The sequence below is a fragment of the Protomyctophum parallelum genome (genome assembly GCF_964188405.1).
Source record: "Protomyctophum parallelum genome assembly, chromosome: 16".
Classification (NCBI taxonomy): Eukaryota; Metazoa; Chordata; class Actinopteri; order Myctophiformes; family Myctophidae; genus Protomyctophum; species Protomyctophum parallelum.
The window spans coordinates 15,377,587-15,390,303 of NC_139711.1; the positions used below are offsets into that span (position 1 = coordinate 15,377,587).

At 46.6% G+C, this 12,717-nt stretch overlaps 1 protein-coding gene across 2 annotated transcripts in view; it reads right to left on the reverse strand.

Moving 5' to 3' along the window:
• Window positions 1-12,060, reverse strand: part of pigg (phosphatidylinositol glycan anchor biosynthesis class G (EMM blood group)) — a 91,904-nt gene extending 79,844 nt beyond the window's left edge. For both annotated transcript variants that reach the window (XM_083786067.1, XM_083786066.1), the window contains exons 1-3: window positions 11,653-12,060; window positions 9,493-9,698; window positions 5,732-5,941 (exon numbers count right to left, since the gene is read on the reverse strand). In XM_083786067.1, coding sequence (XP_083642193.1) covers window positions 5,732-5,941; window positions 9,493-9,698; window positions 11,653-11,806 — 570 coding nt within the window. In that variant the 5' untranslated portion in view covers window positions 11,807-12,060. The remainder of the gene's footprint in view (window positions 1-5,731; window positions 5,942-9,492; window positions 9,699-11,652) is intronic.
• Window positions 12,061-12,717: the final 657 nt, after the last annotated feature.

Below are 12,717 nucleotides of genomic sequence, written 5' to 3' on the forward strand. Positions count from 1 at the left end.
ACCCCTTTATAAACGGTCCTCACTTCCCTTCGCTCATCTGTGCTTCCGTTCAGGTAGTCAGGTAAACGCCCATCGATCATGTCAGATCCAGATGACAGCACCTCTCACCGCCGCAGCTCCAGGCTTGCTGCCGCCGAGTACGTCTCCTGGCCAGACGAACTTATTTACGCCGCACTCTCCGGCCACGGCATCGTTCCCGAACGGGGCCTAACCCACTCTCAGCTAGTGGATCTCCTTCTCGCCACCATCGAGTCCTCGCAGACTCAGCAGCACGAGTCCCCCAGCCAAGGCAAGAGTAAGGGTAAAAAGAAAAATGCAACCCCGCGTTCAGCCGAGCTCACCCAGGACGAACCCGGCGGCTCCCAGGCCTACGCTGGCCCCGTTCAAGATCCGCATTCGCCGCCATCTCACGACTCCACCGCCCTGCTGCTGTCAGCCATGGCCACCCTGGCCAGCGCAGTCGGGGCACTCGAATCACGGCTCTCTCAGCAAGCGCCCGTGCTCCCTCCTCCAGCGGCCGGCAGCGCCACGCTCTCGTCCTCTTTTCCTCCTCCAAACAACCCAGTGCCACCCCACCCGCGGTCCGGGTTCACACTCTCCTCCGCCCAGCCAGTTGCCCCTGCCGGTAATTATTTCATTTCTCCCTTTTCCGCCATTTCCTCTCACCTCAGAGCCCAAATAACCGAAGGGAAGGACGTTAACCTAGCCTCTCTCATCCTCCCCACTCCCGAATGCGACAGAAAGCTGGTAGGCTCCAACCAGCTCTCTGCCGTGTTCCGCGCCTCCGATCCCCGCCTTAACCGTTCCCTCGACTTCTGCGACTTCGTCATAGCCTTCGGCCTGTTTAGGGACACCCTGTGTGATGCCTTCCCAGAGCGTAGATCCGAGTTAGACTCCTACCTCGCTCTCATTAGCGAAATCAAACGTAGATACGGCGGCCCCATGTTTTACGATTATCATAAAGCCTTCTCAGCTAAAGCGGCTAACTTCCTCGCTCGCTTCAATTCTAGACTCAACTGGGCGTGCCTAGACACAGAGCTGCTCATTCTGCACGTAGGCGGCCACAGGGCCCTTACCTGCCATCTGTGCAACCAAGTAGATCACTCCGCCGAATCATGTCCCAAGTCCGTGTTTCTCGCTCCCTCTGTGAAAAAAGAAAACCGCCCAAAAACTTCGAATCCTTCCGCCTTCGATTCTCAAGATCCCTACCCCCAGGACCAGCCCCCTCCGGGCCAGAGGGACTCCCGCGGAAGAGAGGTGACTTTCTTTAACAACATGCCCATATGTAATAACTTTAACGAAAATGTCTGTACTTTCGGTAAATGCCAATTCTCTCACGTCTGTAGCTACTGCAAAGACCCCCACCCAAAGTCCGTGTGCCCGAGGCGAACCCGCCCTCCGAGGGATGCCAGCAGGGAGGGTCCATCTCACAAAACTCCTCGATACTCCAAACCATTCTAAGTAGCCACCCCTCCACCCCCATCCACATTCACGCTTTATCCGCCGCTCTATCATCTCACCCCGACCCAGTATTCACGGACTATCTTCCAGGCTTATCGCAAGGTTTCCGCGTCGGCGTTCTCTCACCCCTCACTCACTCTCACGTGTTTCCTAATCTCCAATCTGCCCTGTCAGAACCAGAAATAGTCGCTTCTCTCCTGGAGAAAGAGGTTCTCAAAGGCTTCATGGTAGGGCCCTACCCCACCCCGCCTTTCAATCCGTTTCGCAGCAATCCCATCGGGATCGCTACGCGAAAGTATTCAGGGAAAAAACGTTTAATCATAGATCTGTCAGCCCCCCGTCACGACCTGTGCCCCAGCGTAAACTTCATGATTCCGCTCGAAAACTTTTCTCTGCATTACGCTTCTATCGACGACGCAATAAAACTCATTAAAATAGCAGGCCAAGGCGCTTGGTTGGCAAAAGCAGATATCACAGACGCCTTTAAAGTAATGCCAATCCATCCGTCCCAGTGGTCCCTTTTCGGCGTTAAATGGGAGAACTTGTTTTATTTCGCCACTCGCTTAACGTTTGGCTGTAGAAGCAGCCCCCACATTTTTAACCAGCTTTCGGAGGCGCTCTGCTGGGTTCTGCTGAACGTTAACCGTCTACCCTTCGTCCTCCACCTTCTCGACGACTTTCTGTTAATAGATTTTCCCTCCCAGTCCCCCCCCACCAGCCTCCGTTCACTCAAAGAAACGTTTAACGCCCTAGGGGTTCCCCTCTCGTCCGAAAAAACAGTCGGCCCGGCCAAGTCCGTCGAGTTTCTCGGCATCCTCCTAGACTCCGTAGAAATGAAAGCTTCCCTCCCGTTGGAAAAGCTAACTCGTGTCAAAGAATTAATCCAGAGCGCCGCTTCACCGCGCACCAAGCGCCAGCTGCTTTCACTTCTGGGTCATTTTAATTATGCAATCAAAATAATTCCCCAGGGCCGCTCGTTCATATCCCGGCTGCTGGAGCTGGCTAGCAGCGTCGATTCCCTCAGCGACGTAGTTGTTCTAGACGCAGGCTGTCAGTCCGATCTCTCATTTTGGTCAAAGTTACTGCAAGATTGGAACGGTATTTCCCTCTTCTATCACGACCCCGTAACTCCGGCTCACGAAATGCACTTATTCACCGACGCGGCGCCTTCTGCAGGTTTTGGGGGGATCTTCCAAAGGGAATGGTTCTCCGACAGATGGCCCGTCGAACTAACTCAGCCACCGGTTTCTATAGCCCACTTCGAACTGTACCCCATCGCCGTAGCCTGCAAGCTCTGGGGGTCCCGCTGGGCTCGCAAGCGTATAGTGTTCAACTGCGACAATGAGGCCACAGTCTTCGTCATAAATAAAGGCCGCTCCTCCTCCAATCAGATCATGCCCCTTATGAGATTCATCACCTGGTCCTCCGTCATGCTCAACTTCACGGTCCGCGCAGCTCACGTCCCCGGCCACCTTAACAATATCGCCGACTGCCTCTCTCGTTTCAAACTCCAGGAGTTCCACCGGCGATGCCCTTCCGCCAAGCCACTCCCCCTGATCTGCCCGGCGCACCGAGAACTGGTTCTGTCCTGATGCCCCACATCCATCACCTCCGTGCTCTCACCAACATCTATATTAAATCCGCTTTCTCCCCCGCCACTGTTTCCTGCTATGCCTCGGCCTGGCGCAAGTTCGGTCAGTTCTGCGCCTGTCACTCCATTCCCCTCTTCCCAGTACTAGTCTCGACCGTCGCCCCTTTTCTCACTTTTAATTTCAAGTTTAACCACCTCAGCCACAGCTATATGAACAGCCTATTAGCAGGGGTCCAGTTCCACGCCCGCCTTCATGACCCCTTTTTCCCTAGCCTGTTCACCAACCAATATATCAAACTCCTCCTAAAGGGCTTTCAGCGATCGTCACGCCACGCCCCAGACCAGCGTCTCCCCATTACTCTAAACATTCTCCACTCCCTCGTCTCGGAACTCAGGAAAGGAGTCTTCACTCCGTATTTAGACCTCCTCCTCGAAGCCGCCCTTCTCCTCGCCTTCTATGGATTCCTTAGAGTAGGCGAGTTCACAACCAGGTCCACGGCGTTCGACCCCTCCAGAGACGTCTGCGTCTCCGACCTGCGCTTCACCCCCACCTGCTTCAACCTATCTCTGAAACACTCAAAAGCCGACCGTGACCACAGAGGCTGCCTCGTCTCGGTGGCCAAGGTCCCCGGCAGCTTCTGCCCCTTCTCCTCCATGCTGCGCTTCCTCTCCGCCAGAAAACGCTCCTCCGGCCACCTTCCTCTCTTCAGCCTCCCGAATGGTCTCCCTCTCCACCAGCACGCCTTCACCTCTCACCTCCGCTCCCTGCTCCAAAGATGTGGCCTCCCGCCTGACCGTTACTCCAGCCACTCTCTGAGGATCGGCGCCGCCACCACCGCTGCTGCCAGCGGCGTCTCTGTCCCGACCCTGCGGGCCCTGGGCAGATGGTCGTCCAACGCCTTCTCCTCCTACGTTAGACCTTCCTCCGCCTCCGTGCTCGATGCCCAGAAGTCCATGGCGTCCTCCAGCGCGGTACCTACATTGACTGGTGGATGTGTCGGGTGGCGGGTACCTCCTCTTCTGCCCACTTCTAAACATGTTCTCCCTCTCCAGGACGCCCATGACTCACTTCCTCCTAAACGACGGTCGACCCGTCCTCCGGCCACACGGGCCTCCTCCGCCGGGAGTCTCCCTGTCTCACCACCATCGCCAGGTGAACCAAAGTTCTCGCCACTGCTCCTTCTCGCAACCCTCTGCCGAGAGGTCGTCCACTCCTACGCTACTAACCCCACTCTCTCTTTTCCATCCGCCTCTGCAAGGTCCCATCTCCGCAGGCTCCTCTCTCTCTCCTCCAGGCCCCAGGCGGTCCAATGGCGCCCTAGGGCAACCCAAGCGGTAAACGACCTCCAGGTATGTTCTTTAAATTCCTTTTGGGGGGCAGGCTCAAGAGCCCCCCCTGCCTCCGCCAGGCAGGATCCGAACCGAGGCTCTGGTCCGTCCCCAGGGGGCCCACGCCAAAGCTCCTCCACTGTCTCCTCCTCGTACCGTCATCATTCTGTTATCATTCTGTTATCATACTGTCAGTCACTTCTCTGTCCATTCACTCAATCCCAGCTCCATACTGTAATCAATTCATCTGCAATAAATCTCACCTCCAACCTCCACCCTCCGTCTTAAGTGTAAGCTCGTTAAGAGTTGAAGTTTTAGTTGTTAACGATAGTTCAACTTAGAGCTGTAATGCTCCATCATCCGTCTGCTCCAATCAGATCTGCGTTACCTTGTCCGCACCCCTTTATAAACGGTCCTCACTTCCCTTCGCTCATCTGTGCTTCCGTTCAGGTACCCGCCACCTCCCCGACGACCGCCCAGCAGCAGGCTCCACCAGGTCGGCCCCAGGGGGGCAGGCTCAAGAGCCCCCCCTGCCTCCGCCAGGCAGGATCCGAACCGAGGCTCTGGTCCGTCCCCAGGGGGCCCACGCCAAAGCTCCTCCACTGTCTCCTCCTCGTACCGTCATCATTCTGTTATCATTCTGTTATCATACTGTCAGTCACTTCTCTGTCCATTCACTCAATCCCAGCTCCATACTGTAATCAATTCATCTGCAATAAATCTCACCTCCAACCTCCACCCTCCGTCTTAAGTGTAAGCTCGTTAAGAGTTGAAGTACTGTACAGACAGTGACAACTGAAGTCTCTATAATGTTTATGTTGTAAAACGATTTTAAATAAAGGGATTTAAGATCATTAAAGCTGCGCTGTTGCCTGCATTCTGCCAACTTCCGGTCCAGAACGTTAATACTTCGCTATGCTCTTTGCCAATAGAAGTCTATGTAGAAGAGCCAGGTGCAGTACTTAGTTCAGACTAGTCATTGGTCCAACAAACGACAACCTACCTCACTCAAACCCTAACCTAACCATAACCGCAAGCACGGGAGGAGCGCATGTTCGAGCGGTTCCCACGTGTCGGACTAATGCTCCGTCGGAATTACGTGCGGATCCACTATTGGACTGGCCCCATGGAGTGAACGGAGATGTCGTAACTCTCCTTCATGATCTTGTAAATCTGCTATTTTCACTAGTTTGGGTCTAATTACCGTTTTGGGTCACGGGTTAAAGTTTGGAAACCACTGTGTTCTAACTCTCCTAAACAAGTGGCTCTGGATGAGAGCATCAGCTACAGACAGACAGTACATGGCTGAAAGGTAAAAGACCAACCCCTGCCCTGGACAGAAAAACATACCTCAGTGTAGTCAGATACGAAGAAGGAGGTTGTGCCATCATATTCCATGAAATGTTTGGGGAAGAGGCGCACCCAGGTGTCGTCTCCATAGAACACCATCCTCTTCCCAGCTGTTTTGGCCTGCCATATGAGGTTATCCTCCAGAAGTGCGGGTGAATTCAGGTTCATTATCACATCAATGAAGCCTGGGATACTGCCAGTGGTAATAGCCTACAGGGGAATATTTTGCAGTTGTTGTTATCACCAAGTGGTATAAAACTTCAAAACATAAATGAGCTGATTAATCTATGTTCAATAATAAAGAGTGTTGTTGTAGTAGTTGACTCCCCAGCCACCAGAAATTTGGATTCGATTTCTTAGGTGATTCCAAGAGTAACAAATAAATTACTTTCTTTACAACATTGTGTCAGTCAGTACACTCTTCAACTAACTAACTTTAAGTACATTTCTGACAAGCTCCATACTGGCTCACAGAATGCCTGGTATATCATGAACCAAATTATTAGTCTCACAATTAGTGTTTTAGTATTAGTAGTAGTAGTAGTAGTCTTATAGGATTTGAAATAAACATTCCTAGCTGGTGGGTGTGCTTTTTTCCCATTTCTTCGGCCATTGGCTTAGCTACTGTGCCTTAACGGGCATTACCCATAAAACCCAGGAAAGCATCTGTCATTTTTAGATCTGCTATTTTTTTTAAATCGTGAACGAACTTGACATGAAAACATTTGAGCACCACTGATATAGCGACATAGGTTTTTATTTTTCAGAAAACTATTAGGATTTAGAAGACATTTGTAGAATGGGCCTCAGGTCTGGGTTAAGGTCACACTGGACCTCATGACCTAAACCTTTCAAAGGGTTTTATTTATTTAATTGAATGTATTGATAGCCAAAGGTCAAGTATTCATGGTTAAGTGGCTAAATGTCTTAAAATATTATATTGTGTAGACAAACGAAAATCTACTCAACACGGATAATAGTGCTGTCTTTGATGCTGCCTATGATATCTACGAAAACGTTGAATCTGCAAAAAAATTGTATACAATGTAGTGGGGGGTCCATACTTCATCTCTCTCAGCTAAGGGGTCCTTAGCCGGAAAAACATTGAAGATCCCTGATATAGCGGGAGAGAGCAGAGCCTCATTTACATTTATAGTATACGGCGCTTACTGTAGCTAGGAGAAGCAACCAAAAATAATACCTATTGCGTAGGAGATCCCTTAGCTGTACTCGGAGAAAAACTCTCTCTCGCTGTAGTCTATAATTAGGACTGGATCTGAAGCCACATGTTTTAAAGAAGACTGGCCGTTTTTCCATAGTGCATCGTAAGTTCGTAACCAGGGTATCATAAATTGTTTAGTCTTAATCTAGTTTTAGGCGACTAAAAGTATTATAGTCTAGTGTTAATTTTGACAGCAATTTCTAATTTAGTCTTAGTCTTTTTAACACACCATTTAGTCCCATTTAGTCATCTGAAATCGTTTAGCCTCAGTAGACTAAATATGCAAATTAAGGATCTGTAGAACACACAGTGTTGTGTTTTAGAACAAAGTAAGCAACCAACTGGAGAGAAACGCATGGAACTCAGCCTTAATTAAATCAAGCAGGGTTCAGCAGCACATGCCACGTGCCAGTGGGGACTTGTCAGAGTATAAACTACGAGCCGACACTCAAATATGAGCACTTGCCACAAACAGCTGGGGGGCAGCTCAGGTGGCCTCTGGAGGCTGTCCACCTGGAGGGTGTTTTTTGTGGGGGAAAGACCGGAAGCGCATGTGTGAGACACAGAAAGACAGATGCACAGATATAAAAGTGCGAGTGAAAAAGAGAGAGGGCATCAGCATTAGGGCTGTCAGAAAAAAAATTAAGCTACACAAATAATAGCGATTAACGATTAAATTGAACACTGGAACATGCAATATGAATACAAATTTAATTTCTGTTTGGTTTTTATTTAGGCTTCATAATAAAAGAATTGCACAGGGCAGATACGACAAATGACTTATAAATACAAAGAAATTACTTATAATTACTTATATATTATAAATATTATACTTTCAAGAAAATGTAAAGAAAATGTAAAAACTATTGCGGAAATTGCTGATCTACAAGCTTACAACACATCATGAAGTTATGTGTGAATTCTTTGGAAAACTTTTGAAAAGTGTTTTTTTTCAACCTATATCATAAATACCGGTAATTGCAATGAGGTAATTATGCAATAATTGTGACAGGCCTAATCAGCATTTAGAAAGTGTGTACATTATTTAATTTATTTCTAACGTTCCCTTCACAACAACCCAGACTCTATCATGGCCAAATACCAGGCTCTCCGTCACTCAAATCAACTGCTCAGCCCTCAATGTTGTGAAGAAAAGAAAAGTTTGTTCCATTAATTTAATTGAATTCACTGTTGGGGCCAAGCTCGTCAGGAGGGTAGTTCCCCTTTTTGTGCCAGTGTGAGAGCTGTTTTAAATTAACTATCTGTGAATACAGGAAGAATGCAAAGGAGAACCGTCTTTCCCTCGCCTGTCTCAAATGGACCCATCAAATTTAATGGGACGATGATGCAGCAAAACCTCAGGGTAGTGCTTCCAGCATAGTGAACTGATCCTAACACAAATGTATGCAAATACGTTGTTAAACAAATATAAAGGAATTATGAATATGCATACAAAGCGTGGTGTGGCCATATAACTGTGAATTGTGTATCACATTGTGAAATTGTTGGTGTAGTGCATGTATGAATTAATAGCTGTGACTGAAAAATTATAATTTGGGGTAGTTGGCTGTGTCATACTAGTCAACTGGGTGCAATGCAGTGATGGCACTGTGTGACATGACAATTGTCCTGCACTGCCTCCTGCTGGTGTAATAAACCCTTACTGTAACCCTTACTGTAGTATGCATCCTATCCTAAGACATCCTTGTAAATAGATACACTTGTTTGATTATTACAAAGACACATTAGCATAATTTAAAATCACTTGTGTCTGCGTCATGACCAATGCACCCAATTGCTTTTTACAATTCACAATCATGCCAAATGTCCATCTGCCAACTAATACAAGGATGATGATGATAGGATAGATCATGTCAACTATAAACACAAGAGACCATTAAAAAGCACCATGGCCTTGCATTATGTAATTCTATTCTTAAGCAATGCAATGCCATGAAACATTTAATAGGGCAGGTTTGACAATACAATATCACAAGGGAATTGTTTAAAAGCAATCCAATCATTGCTCATTTACACTTTTTCCTCACTTAAAAGGTGTACTATAGAGCGTCGCAGTCTCGCCCCCTTTCATGACGACGCCAGGCCGTTTTCTTCTTCTTTCTAATTATTTGTTCAGTCCGAAATTTTTTGTTTGTTTGGCTTTGTCCGCGGCGTAAACGTCTTTAAATAAATACTTTCTGAAAAGGGGCGGGACTGAGACGCTCTATAGGGCCTATAGCAATGATTGCTTATTTAACCTATATATCACCACTTAGGCCTCATTCACACATATAAAACACCAATCAAGCAAATGTTTGGTCGTTTTTTTGGGCCACCACAATGCTTTTCCAATGGGAGTCACATGGTTTGACCAAACATTTTTGTTTGGTACGTGTGAATGAGGCCACAGTCTTACCTTTAAGAGGACTTGATACATTTAAATGACAAGCATTGACTCCTTAGCCAAAATTAAAAGGCCTGGGCCGCGGTCTTATTCATCTTAAATCTTATACATCTTATACATACCGTACAGTCTTACCTTAATTCTAGGCATGGTAACAGTGGGGGCTCTTGCTTTAGCTATGAAGCTGTGCGTGGAGGCCCGTTCAACCAGATGTCTGGTGTATGGCATGTGTGTCCGTCCATTGGGTCCAAACACAAAGTCCTCCCTGAGAGCATCAACTAACATTATAACCACCTTATTAAAGATGGGCTGAGGCGGCTCAGATGAGTTGTGGGAGACCCCTGAAATGAGTTTCAAAGATTTCACTCAATTTTATTATTTCATGACCAGAGAAGAATTATACATGCATGAAGTCATAGTCAGTATGAAGAATCCTAAAGGATACAGGATAGGTGGGCACTAGGTGGGACTAGCTCTTTCCTGGACCTTTCTACGCGATGGGTGTGGTTATATGCCTGATTGACAATTTATATGCCTGGATTGGATTGACAACTCACTAACTTGTCACTGTCGACAGTCTCTGTAGTAAACTACAGCAAAGACTGTACTTCCTTCGACGTCTCAGGGTTCATGGAGTTGACCAAAAATGTATGTTAGTGTTCTATTGAGCGGTCTTGGAAAGCCTGGTCAGATTTGGCATCACAGTTTGGTTCGGTAATCTCTCAGTGCAACTGAGGTCCAAATTGTTCAGATTGATGCAGACTGCAGGGAAGATCATAGGGGTGAGACAAATCCCCTCTCTGCAGTCTATTTATAAGCAGGCTACACTAAAACAGGCTCAAAAAATTGTCTGTGATGTTACCCATGTTTTGAATTGAGTTTGTACTTCTGCCCTCTGAGAGAAGGTGAAGTTTGAACCAAAGTGTAAGTACATAGGTTTAAAAAATCGTTTGTACCAGCATAAACTAAAATGTTGAACGAGGCTCTGAAAGAAGCAGTGACTGTGAGAGGTTAGATTATAGATTATACACACACTACTGTATGTGTGCAATTGTGTAATGTTGTGTCTCCTTCTGTTATGTATTTTTTAGTTTGTTTACAAACAGAGCATTTATCACATTTAATGCTGCGCATGTTGCGCAGCAACCAGAACTGAACCAGGGTGTTCTATAGCCCCTCTCGGAACCCTCCATAAAGCTTTTCTGAAATTTGGATGTCGCTTTATTGTAGGGTCCCTGTTCATAACTATATTTTCGTATGGGAATTTTGGAACGCGGACATAAATATGCTCCGTAACATCGTATCTGCGGCGTTTGACGGCCTTTTTTTGTTTGAGTTATTCTGAAACTATACTATACTATACTATTCTGAACTATAAGTACCTATACAAACCGCTGCGAATATCTCCTGTGGCGCGGAAGCCGTTAAGTATTTTTGTTTGACCGATTTGACCGATTTGGTCGCTTTATTTCTTCTTGTTTGTTTACCGTTTATTGTACCGCCTCCCGGTGTGCGGTTGGCTTGTGCCGGCTACGTCCCTGCCTCTGATCTGCTCTGTCATAGCTATAGCGCCACTAGCTAGCCAGATAGGCGGTACAATGAGGTGTCAATAAACAAGGAAGGAAGAGAAGAATCAAAGCGACCAAATCGGTCAAACAAAGATTAAAAATGGGTACTTATACTTCACAGATTCAGAAGCCCTCACACGAAAAAAAGTCGTCAAAGAGCGTTATCTACGTTGTTTATGTTTTATGTATGTCCGCGTACCAGGTGGCAGGATACTGCTGGAACAGGACCCCATGGTCTGGGTCTAACAAATTTCAGAAACTTCAGTACAATTGGGTTCTGCTTGGAGGGCTAGGTGTTCTATGGCTCTGGTATGTGAAATACTGTAACAACTGTATGTAACAACAGAGGGGCTAGCATCTGGGAAGTCACCACAGTTCTCGATGTAAAATTGGCTATTTTATCCAAAATGTAAAAATTAACTAAAAAGTGTTTTAGCTAATCATGTATTGTATACTTTACTTACTGCTTACTTACTTAGTATTACACTTTACTGACTATTTCTATGTATAATGTATTTACTTACGTATAATGTATTTACTTACTTATTTACTTTTGCTTATTGTAAATCGCTCAATCTACTAAATGCCTAAATTGTGTCTCTCTCGCACACACACACACCCCCCCTGGATTCTCAGTCCAGTGTTGCCAGCCCTGAGTTGACCCTGGCGCGCGCACACACACACACACAGGCGGAAACATCCTAAAAAGACTATCGATCGTCCTTACCTGTCGATGGTTCTGTTGGCATATCTGACAGCTTGCTCTTAGATGGTAAAGAGGACTTGACAGGAACAGGGAAAAATCCCCTTAGAAAGAGGGCAATTCCGAACACCTCAAATATAAGAATAAAAGAGGCAAAAACTGACGAACGCACTTTCATCTTGTTGGTTGAGTGGTGGCGTCAGTCAGCCTACCCGCGTCAAACAGATATAGTCTAGCTAGCTTGACTGGTCGCTATCCGCCATATAGCTGGCCAAAATACAACTTCAGAAACAAGAGACATAGTCCAACGCCAGGACGCACTTAAATAGAATGGAGTGCCTTTTTATTATAGCTTGTTCGGCAATACAGACAAGCAGACAACAAATAAAATCACATTTCTGCTCGTCGGCACTTTGTATCTCCAGCAGTAGTGTTGTTATGAGAGGTTTCCGGGTTATGGAAACTACGGGTAGTCTTTAGAATCAAACCAGGTATAAAACCTGACGAGCTGCAATACCAAATTCGGCCACTGTGTCCATTTCGCCTTAGGCCAGGGTTTCCTCTCTACTCTTATAAAACCACTGATCCCCCCCAGTGTACGGCAGGGGGAATCCCCCTACCTTAAACGTCACGACAAATCTAAATGAAAAAATGGGTGAGATGATCGATGAGATATCGATCTACTTTAACAGGTTCCAAAAATAGTACTGTACAGTGCATGCGTGCCGTGGTAATGTATAGCACCATTATGCAAAAATAATACAAAAAAGATGGTATCATGGTATGACTCCTGCCCTGTAAAACCTGAGGCTAGAGACTAAAAAGGAGAGATAGTTGGAATAATCTTATTCGAGAGAAATGATCTTTATAGATTCTAAAATGATTTCAGCTGCCAGCTGCTGCCATCTATTGGGCTGTTGTGCGTAATGTACAGGTTGATTACTTTCACTGTCCTGAAACTCACTTTTTGTGTAATGCAGGCTTTGCAAAGTTTGCATCATTATATTAAAGCGTGAATATATTTTTCCCCACCTGTATGGTACAGTATGTACAATATAACATAACTTTTTCCTATTTCTCCCATGCACA